Source organism: Mustela nigripes, chromosome 17 (genome assembly GCF_022355385.1).
Source record: "Mustela nigripes isolate SB6536 chromosome 17, MUSNIG.SB6536, whole genome shotgun sequence".
Taxonomy (NCBI): domain Eukaryota; kingdom Metazoa; phylum Chordata; class Mammalia; order Carnivora; family Mustelidae; genus Mustela; species Mustela nigripes.
In genome coordinates this window covers 27,241,599-27,251,549 of record NC_081573.1, presented here as the reverse complement: position 1 = coordinate 27,251,549, position 9,951 = coordinate 27,241,599, and the positions used below count along the sequence as shown (strand labels likewise).

Below are 9,951 nucleotides of genomic sequence, written 5' to 3'. Positions count from 1 at the left end.
GGGAGAGCTGACGTAACGTCCCCCAGCGCCCGCGCAGGCCACGCGCGCGGGAACCAGAGTCCGGCCGTCTCCGGCCGCCCCGAGGCCCCCGAGGCCCCCGCGGCCCCGGCCCCTTCAGTCCATCCTTCGCGGCCTCCTCTCCCCGGGGCGGGGTCTCCGCGACTCTAGCCCCTCCAGCTTCCGGGAGGAGCCCGGGACCTGCCCGGGCGACCCAGGAAGCCCACTCTACCTTCCGCCTGCTCCAGCGAGTTCATGTCGGGCGGCAGCTCGGGTCACCGCCGCGGCCCCGTCCGCATCGCAGCTCCGCGGCCCCCGCCCGGCCCGCAACGCCAACTCCCACCTCTAACCGCTTCCCTCCGCCCCTCGCCGTCGCACCGCCCCTTGCCTACACCCGCTGCGGCCATTGGGCATCTCTGCCAGACCCGACAACTAAGACGGATTTCTATTGGTTAGCTCCCGCATGGGCCTCGGGGCCTAGCGTTGGACGGTCTGCCGGAGGGACCAAGACCTGCCGGCGGCGAGGCTGGTGTAACGCTGGCGCCGCCTCCTGCCCCGGGGAGGAACTGCAGCCTGTCGGAGCCAATTCGCTCGTAAGTGTGTATTCTTAGTTTCCTGCCAGGTTCTTTCATTCCTCAAATATTTATTGAGCGCCCTTTACTTTCTGGGCAGTGTTCTGGTTACTGACGAGGGGTAAAGAAATAAAGGAGCTAGCTCTTCCCTCTAGGACTCGAGGGGATACAAACCCAATGAAAACCCAAATGATGCATTTAGGTTAGAGTACCTCTTTCCTTGAAAGCCCAACTACTTAAGGAAGCATTTCTCCCTTGGTTACTTTTTTCTCATGTTACCCAATTTTCCCAAAGTTTACCAACTTTCATAAATCATAAATAAGGCAAAGAAAGTATGACTACGTTTATATTTAGTTAAAATGCTTCTTGCTAATTTCCTTGTGGTCATGCATTCATTCAAGAACTATTTATTGGGAGATGTTCTAGGCACTATGTTTTAGCAGGATACACTTATGAGGGGCGCCTGGGTGGCTCAGTGGGTTAAAGCCTCTGCCTTCCGCTCAGGTCATGGTCCCAGGGTCCTGGGATTGAGCCCCAAATCTAGCTCTCTGCTCAGCAGAGAGCCTGCTTCCCCATCTCTCTCTGCTGGCTTCTCTGCCTACTTGTGATCTCTCTCTCTCTGTCAAATAAATAAATAAAATCTTAAAAAAAAATACACTTATGACCAAGACAGAGGAGATTCCTATCTTATTAGAGGAAGATAGAGGAGACTGCTTTCCCATTACAGCAGGTGAAAAATATGCAATAAGTAATGCGACTCTTGATCTTGGGGTCCTGAGTTGGAGTGTGCCCCTAGGTGTTAGGCGTACGGTTTACTTAAAACACACACACACACACACACACACACACACGCAAATAAGTAATTGATTTCAGATAAAGATAGTTGTATGAAGGAACTAACAGTAATTCCATATGATGAGCCAAAGGAGGGGTAAATAAGTAAGCAAACAAATTTAAGCCATTTCCACTTCGTGATCAATGCTCTATTTCTCCAGCACCAACTCTTGTTAATCACCCTTCCCTTTGGGACCCAACAGTGTTAGAGAATGGTTATTGAATATCTGTTATATTACAGACTCTCCTGGGCGAGATCCTGGGGAGGTGAGGAGTGAGACAGATGGCTGAATAGGACAGTCCAAAGTACTGTGATAATGGGAGCTTTGCTAACTTGCCTTCAAAGGAGACCTGATGGGGCACGTGGTGGGTTCCGTAGGTGGAGCCTGTGACTCTTGATCTCAGTTTGTGATTTTGAGCCCCATATGGGGTGTAGAGATTACTTAAATAAATGATTAAAAAAAAAAAAAAAAAAGCAAGACCTGCTAATTGCAGGTTAGCCTGTTTGCCTGATGGGCTAAGCAAGTTTCTATTTCTAGCAAGAACTTGGGACAACAGAAGGAAGACCAAGGACTACCTCCTGGGTATTCCCTCTCCTCTTTCATTTTCAACTGTGCTCAAATAAATGTTAATGTGTCTTTGAAAGAGTATACATTAGGGGGAAAATGGGCCTCATAGGTTAGGAAAATTGGAACCCAAGGCATTGGGGAGACCAAAGGATATAGATTTGTAAAAGCATCGTGTCAGTGAGATTTGGCAAGAACACAGTCAACAAGAAGCCGTAAATGTTCAGGCACTGGGACATAAACTGGGAATGCAAAGATACCTACAACTAATTCCTGCCTTCTGTAAGGGTAGAACTCAGTGTGAAAACAAAATGAAACACCAGCTGAAAACATCAGGGATGAGATGAAGATCCACTTTGAAGAGGGCAGTCCAGGACAATAGCTAACAATTGTTATATTTTTCTAGGGGGGTTGGCACTACACAATTTATACTTCAGGACTGCTATAGCTCCTTTAAACCCTCCATCAACAGCTTTGAGTCCAAGAGTGTCTACCACACCCGTTGCGGAGATGAGTTTATAGATGAGCAGGTGAATTGATCAATTCCAACACTGTGGCTGGAGTTACTATTGACCTTTCTCTTTCTCTTCTTCCACAAGGTACATCAGATCACTTGGCAAATCTTGTTGGCTTTGCCCTCAGCATGCCTCTGCCCTGAAATTATGACCCGATCCAAAGGCAGACATTAACCAACTGAGCCACCCAGGTGCCCCTTCATACATTTTTATTTATTTAAAAAAATTTGCGTGGGGGGCGTACCTGGTGGCTCTGCTTGGCAGAGAGCCTGCTTGGCGCCCCTTTGATGGATTTCTGTGTTTGCTGTTTTCCGTCGATGTCCTCTACTTACTACTTAAATTACAGTATTTGGTAATTTCCCCTTTATAAAACTTTTCTATTATTTTCCATGGGTTAAAAGTGGCAGGGCTGTGGTGTCTGGGTGGCTCAGTGGGTTTAGCCTCTGCCTTCGACTCCAGTCATGATTCCGGGGTCCTGGATCAAGCCCCATATCAGGCTCTCTTCTCAGTGGGGAGCCTGCTTCCGCCTCACTCCCTCTGCCTGCCTCTCTCCTACTTGTGATCTCTGTCTGTCAAATAAATAAATAAAATCTTAAAAAAAAAAAAAAAAAGTGGCAGGGCAGTAGGCAAACTTCAGGCCATATGACGGCTCAGCCCAGAAAATTTCAGTCCCTTCACTGGGTACCCATCGGCAGCCTAGGATGCGCTGGGGAGGGGACGGACACAGGCATCCCTCCCATGGGGCCGTTGAGGGCAGGAATGCCTTCATGGGAGGGCAGGATGGTGATCAACAGTGATTCTGAATCTTCGGGGGATTCCTCCAGTTGCTTTCGACACCTTGGGACCTCTGACATGTCCTGAGTGGGACGCCACCCAGGAGTTAGGGGTGGGATACAGTAATGAAATTTCTTTACTTTTCTGGGAGCATGGCCTCAATACTAGGCTTCTTCTTCGGTTCCCTTAGTAACATTTTTTTAAGAGTGAAAGAGAGAGAGAGGAGGAAGAGAGGGAGAGGGATAAGGAGACTCAGCGCAGAGCTGGACGCAGAGCTTGATCTCATGACCCTGAGATCATGACCTGAGCTGAAATCAAGAGTCAGATGCTTAACCGGATGGGCCACTCAGGTGCCCCGTGGGATGTCTTTTTTAACTCACTGAAAACAACTTGGATTGCAAAATTTAGGAAAGGACTGATCTCCTGTAACCCTTCATGGCCACAGTGGGATCAGTCAGTCAGATCTCACCTGCAGGAAACAGGGCAGAAAGTATTTACCCAAAGGTGTCTGGCTAGTAAACGCTTTCCTGACCTCCTGGAAGATAATGATCTAAACAGGCCTCCTGCAGATAAACCCAGAGTGCCAGAAACACAGGCCCTCTCTAGTGAAGGGGAACCTGACTCTTGTCAGTGTTCCTCCTAATAGACATGAGGGCTTCTCCCTCACTCATTTCTTAGGTTAATGGCTATAATTGGAGTCAACTGTGGTTGGACTTCAAGGAATATTCCCAAGCAGCTGCAGGAAATTCCCTTTGTTTTAGGGAAGTTCCATCTTCTCTGGCTTGACATGGACTGACTAACCCCTCCCCCCTTGCTGGTGGGAAAACATGGTTATCTGCTTCCCTGTGGGAGCTGATGAGCTCTAAAACTGGGAACCCTTTCTCAACCTTCTGGTAACACTTTGCCTGTTCTGTCTCCCCGTACTCCTCCTCTTTCTGCACCACCTCTGGCACGGCCTTCATAACTGGTTTCTAGACCATCATTCTCAGTGCCTCAGGCACCATACCCTTTCTCCCCTCACGGTCAAGGAGCAAGAAGAGCACCCCGCTAGACCTAACACCACCCACTCCAGAGTTCCCCAGCAGCGTCTCCGGTAAAAAATGACAATGGGGAAGATCCCCCAGTGGAACAGAATTCAGCATGTAAACTAAGTTTGGTGATTGAATTAAGATTAAGTCTTTAAAGATACCAGGACTAAACGAGAAACTTGGATTCTATCAAGGTTTGCTGAAGGTCAAATAAGCCCGTATGATCTGTTGCAATTTGTTAGCAAGAAGACGACTTAAAAGGTTGGTTAATCTTGTCTGCCTCGGGGCGCCTGGGTGGCTCAGTGGGTTAAGCCGCTGCCTTTGGCTCAGGTCATGATCTCAGGGTCCTGGGATCGAGTCCTGCGTTGGGCTCTCTGCTCAGCAGGGAGCCTGCTTCCTTCTCTCTCTCTCTCTGCCTGCCTCTCAGTGTACTTGTAATTTCTCTCTGTCAAATAAATAAATAAAATCTTAAAAAAAAAAAATCTTGTCTGCCTCAAAGTTGTCAAAGGGTAATTAAGGTATAGCTTTCAAAGTCTTTAGGAATCTGAAACTTAAAATTGTTTTGCTGGGACAGTAAATGGGATTAAATTCACGGCACACCTAGGTCTTTTCCAGGTAGGATAAAGTGCTAACGCATCAATTACCGGATATAGGTTTATGCTTTTGACTTTTTACAAAAAACAAAGGATATTTGGGTCTGTTGGTAAACATGCTTTGTGCTTATCGGGTTCTTAAATTTGCCATCTAAAGAATTCTGGTGTGGGGCCCCTGGGTGGCTCAGTGGGTTAAGCTTGCTGCCTTGGGCTCAGGTCATGATCCCAGAGTCCAGGGATTGAGCTTTGCATTGGGCTCCCTGCTCAGCAGGGGAGCCTGCTTCTCCCTCTCCCTCTTGCTGCCCCTGCTTGCTCTCTGTGCTCTCTCTGGCTGTGACATCAATGTCACCCCATTGATCGCCAGGCTTGATTCGGCTGATCTGGCTGGCTAGTGTCCCCTTCCTCCCTCATGGCTCCGTGTGTGTCCCTCCCGAAGCTGTGGGCTCCATCGAAGAGGATGAGAGAGGAGAGGACCATTCCTCGGTCAAGGGTATACGAGGAGCTTCGCTCCCCTGCTAGAACCTCCAAACAAGCTCACTTACTCTCTCAAATAAATAAAATCTTTTTTTTTTTTTTAAAGATTTTATTTATTTGACAGAGAGAGATCACAAGTAGATGGAGAGGCAGGCAGAGAGAGAGGGGGGGATTGCAGGCTCCCCGCTGAGCAGAGAGCCCGATGCGGGACTCGATCCCATGACCCTGAGATCATGACCTGAGCCCAAGGCAGCGGCTTAACCCACTGAGCCACCCAGGCGCCCCCAAATAAAGAATTGACGTAACAGTTCACAGTTGGTTAGTACTTCGTCTTCACGGGAGATGAAGGTTTCTAAGAGTGCAAAATTCTACTAATGTAGGGGCGTCTGGGTGGCTCGGTGGGTTAGAGCCTCTGCCTTCAGCTCCGGTTGTGATCCCAGGGTCCTGGGATCCAGCCCTGCATCGGGCTCCCTGCTGTGGGGAGCCTGCTTCCTCCTCTCTCTCTGCCTGCCTCTCTGACTACTTGTGATCTCTATCTGTCAAATAAATAAATAAATAAATAAAATCTTTAAAAAAAAAATTCTACTCATGTAGAATGTAAGACTGACTGACTGATGGGAATTAGGGAAACAACTCTACGTAGAAAAGTAGGAGATACGTAAGAAAGATACAAGGAAAGGGACTACATTTTTGTTGAAGGTAAAAGAAGGTAATTTTGTCTTGCAGGAGACTGGTTGTTTGGAAAGAAATGACTTGGGACAAAATCTGAATACAAAGGAAAGTTGTACAAGCTTTCTGAAGGGAAATCCTTGGAGAGGAATTGTAGGTGTGGTCAGGAGAGACAAAGATTGAAATGAACGGATCTTAAAGTACACTGGTAGAAGACTCAAAGTTTGCTTTCTCTTAGTTCAAAAAGACGCGTGTTCTTGCATTGTTGGTCTGCTCTTGATAACAAAATGTCAACAGTTGTTTTTTCTTTGGCTGCCCAGAGAAACCAGTTTCTATCTGTTGCCTTTATCATGTTTTTAACATCCCTAATCCTAGTTAGGCATGCCCTTTATAACTTTGAGGTTTTAACAAACTTTCCCAAGATTAAAATCATGAACAAAGTCTCATTGACTAATCAGGTTTGTTTGTTTGGTATGCTACCTTCTGGGATAAGGTCATCATCACTCGATATTCTGTCTTTTGAAGTGTTACGTGTCACAGAAATAACCAAGTTTCCTTGTCAATTGCATCATAACAAACTCTCAGATCATTAACAATGTCAATATCTGAGTTTTTGTTATTTATAATTTTTCTCAGTCTCTTGCGGAATAAATTTCCTGGGGTGCCTGGGTGGCTCAGTCATTAAGCATCTGCCTTGGGCTTAGGTCATGATCAGTGGGAAGCCTGCCTCTCCCTCTCCCTCTCCCACTCCCCCTGCTTGTGCTACCTCTCTCGCTGTTTCTCTGTCAAATAAATAAATAAATAAAATCTTAAAAAAAAAAAAAAGTACGTTTCCTCTTGAAGAAGATTCATAAAAAGGACTGTTAGGACAAACAACAAGTAAAGATATTCAATATCTTTTTTTAAAATTAATTATTTATTTATTTGACAGAGAGAGATCACAAGTAGGCAGAGAGGAGGCAGAGAGAGAGGGGAGGAAGCAGGCTCCCTGCTGAGCAGAGAGCCCAACTCGGACTCAATCCCAGGACTCTGAGATCATGACCTGAGCCGAAGGCAGCAGCGGCTTAACCCACTGAGCCACCCAGGCACCCTATTCAATATCTTTAAGATCAAAACTGAAATGGGTAAGAATTTCCAGAACTAACTAAACACTGCATTCAAACTGAACAAGAATTAGTAACAGAGACTAAATGAACTAAAGAGATTATACTATTGTGACTCTTGTTTGAAACACTGTTGGTTCTCTAATGTTTGCTCTGCCAGATTAAGGAAACTTTCTCTTAAGATATCTATGACCTACAGAAACTTGATCAAGTATTTATTTGTAAACAAATCAAAGCATTTAACTTTCCTACCTGAACCCTCTGAAATGAAAAAGGTCTCAGTAAGTATTCTTTTCTCCATGGCAATCTCTGTCATTTGCATAAATTCGATGAGAATCTGTTCCCCTTGTAAGAGATGATCTCTTTAGTTCATTTGGTCCCATGTTATTAATTCCTGTTCAGTTTGGATGCAGCGTTTAGTTAGTTCTGGAAATTCTTACCCATTTCAGTTTTGATCTTAAAGATATTGAATATCTTTACTTGTTGTTTGTCCTAACAGTCCTTTTTATGAATCTTCTACAAGAGGAAACTTTTTTTTTTTTAAGGTTTTATTTAACCATTGGAAACATTGGTTATTTTACCAAGGCTATGACTGGAGTGTCCTTTTTTTTTTTTTTAAAGATATTTATTTATTTATTTATTTATTTGATAGAGAGAGAGAAAGAGAGATCACAGGTAGGCAGAGAGGCAGGCACAAAGAGGGCAAAGCAGGCTCCCCACTGAGCAGAGAGCCTGATGTGGGGCTCGATTTTAGAACCCTGAGATCATGACCCGAGCCAAAGGCAGAGGCTTAACCCACTGAGCCACCCAGGCGTCCCCTGGACTGTCTTATTTGAGAGAGACATGCATAGACTCAGATATGACCAAACAGCTTTGAGGAAGTGAGGTTGACTTTATGAAACCTGGAGCCAAAAAGCCCCTTGGAACTGTTGGCCTGGTACCTTGCTTACAGGTTCCCAGCAGCCTCACTGGGTGAGTAAAGAATGTCATTTCCGGACAGGTGCAGGAACCTCGGAATACACTGGAGACTTCATGAAGAGGAATCTGCACATCGACAGGTATTGCTGACCATCTCTGATGGCAAGTACTTGGCTTGGCTTCTGGCCTCTCTCAACTTAGAGATCCCTTACAAGAGTCCCAGCAAAGCAAAAAAAAAATTTTTTCCAGCAAAGCAAATTTTAAAGATCTATATGATCAATCATTATTCTTGCTGACCTTATGTAAATTAGGCCAAGTCTGTCAAAACGGACCTTGTTTTTCAAATAAATTAGTCCTGGTTTGGCTATCTCTGGTTAAAAGTGAGGGTTATTTTAGAGAGAAAAATTCTGTTTCAATAACACACCTTTGTGGATGTCAAATTCCAGATCTGATTCTCTTTGAATGTTTGCCGTTTACTTAAGCTAGAGAACTTGAGATAAACTTCAGAGAAATTACCGCAGTAGCTCATGTATAGATAGTCTTCTTGGTTGTTATTCTGTGGGGATAACAGGACCCCATGGGCATATGATGATTTGAACAGCTGGGAAATAGGATCAATTCCCTAAGGATTGTATAACGCAACTGGCATCTTGAACCATTCTAGGGGGCTGGGATGATGAATTTTTTTTCCTAAAAGTCAGAGCATATCCAGTCTATCGGGTTAACTATGGACTTTGTGGAGATAATGGATGACCCCACTTTCCCTATGATTGGACTTGATGATGCAGCTGGGGATGCCCTTATCTCCTGAGACAAGTCTTCTCCCACTTGCCAGTGAGTCCTCATAATTAACACACTGTTAAGGCTGTACCTCAAACAAGTCTTCTTGGTAGTATTATCCCTTAGTTATATTTATTCTAAAAGCCACTTCTCTTGACAATTGCAAACAAAGGCTTTAGCCAAGCATACAACAGTTCTCCCGGTTGGAGCTTCAAAGCTCACTATGGGGGGCGCCTGGGTGGCTCAGTGGGTTAAGCCGCTGCCTTCGGCTCAGGTCATGATCTCGGAGTCCTGGGATCGAGTCCCACATCGGGCTCTCTGCTCAGCAGGGAGCCTGCTTCCTCCTCTCTCTCTCTGCCTGCCTCTCTGCCTGCTTGTGATCTCTGTCTGTCAAATAAATAAATAAAAAAAAATCTTTAAAAAAAAAAAAAAAAAAAAAAAAAGCTCACTATGGGACCATCCCTAATTGTAATGACTTCACATCAGGTCCAGAGTGTCTTCGAGGCCAAGGCCACCAATGGATGATGGGAGGCTGACTTATTAAATACCAGGCTACACTTACAGATTTGCCTGAAATATAGAGCATAAGTGTTCAGAGGTTACTGGTCTTGTTTATGCTAGTCAACCAATCTTTTTTTTTTAAAGATTTTATTTATTTATTTAACAGACAGAGATCACAAGTAGGCAGAGAGGCAGGCAGAGAGAGGGGGAAGCAGGCTCCCCGCCGCGTAGAGAGCCCGATGCGGGGCTCGATCCCAAGACCCTGAGATCATTATCCAAGCTGAAGGCAGAGGCTCAACCCACTGAGCCACCCAGGTACCCCAGTCAACCAAATTTAAAAGATGCCCCTATTGAAAATACAGATGACAGTTGGTTTACTGATGGCAATGGTTTCATGGAAAAAGGAGTAAGAAAAGCTGGGTATGCTGTAGTGTTCACTTGTGCTTTACAATCACCAAAGCACTATAAATTAATATTTATTCTGACTCCAAATATGCTTTCCTAGTCCTACATGCTCACAGAGCCATTTGGAAGAACGAAGGATTATTATCAAGCCATAACTCCCCAATCAAACAGGGGCCTGAAATTATTACTCTACTTAAGGCTGTACGCCTAAGGACAGAACTA

The 9,951-nt window shown here is 45.3% G+C and overlaps 1 protein-coding gene across 1 annotated transcript in view; it reads right to left on the bottom strand.

The window, feature by feature from the left end:
• The window catches only part of CNEP1R1 (CTD nuclear envelope phosphatase 1 regulatory subunit 1), a 20,145-nt gene extending 19,779 nt beyond the window's left edge, over nucleotides 1-366 (bottom strand). The window contains exon 1 of the mRNA XM_059382052.1: nucleotides 230-366. Within this exon, the coding sequence (XP_059238035.1) occupies nucleotides 230-254 (25 nt within the window). The 5' untranslated portion in view covers nucleotides 255-366. The remainder of the gene's footprint in view (nucleotides 1-229) is intronic.
• Between the last annotated feature and the right edge of the window lie 9,585 nt (nucleotides 367-9,951).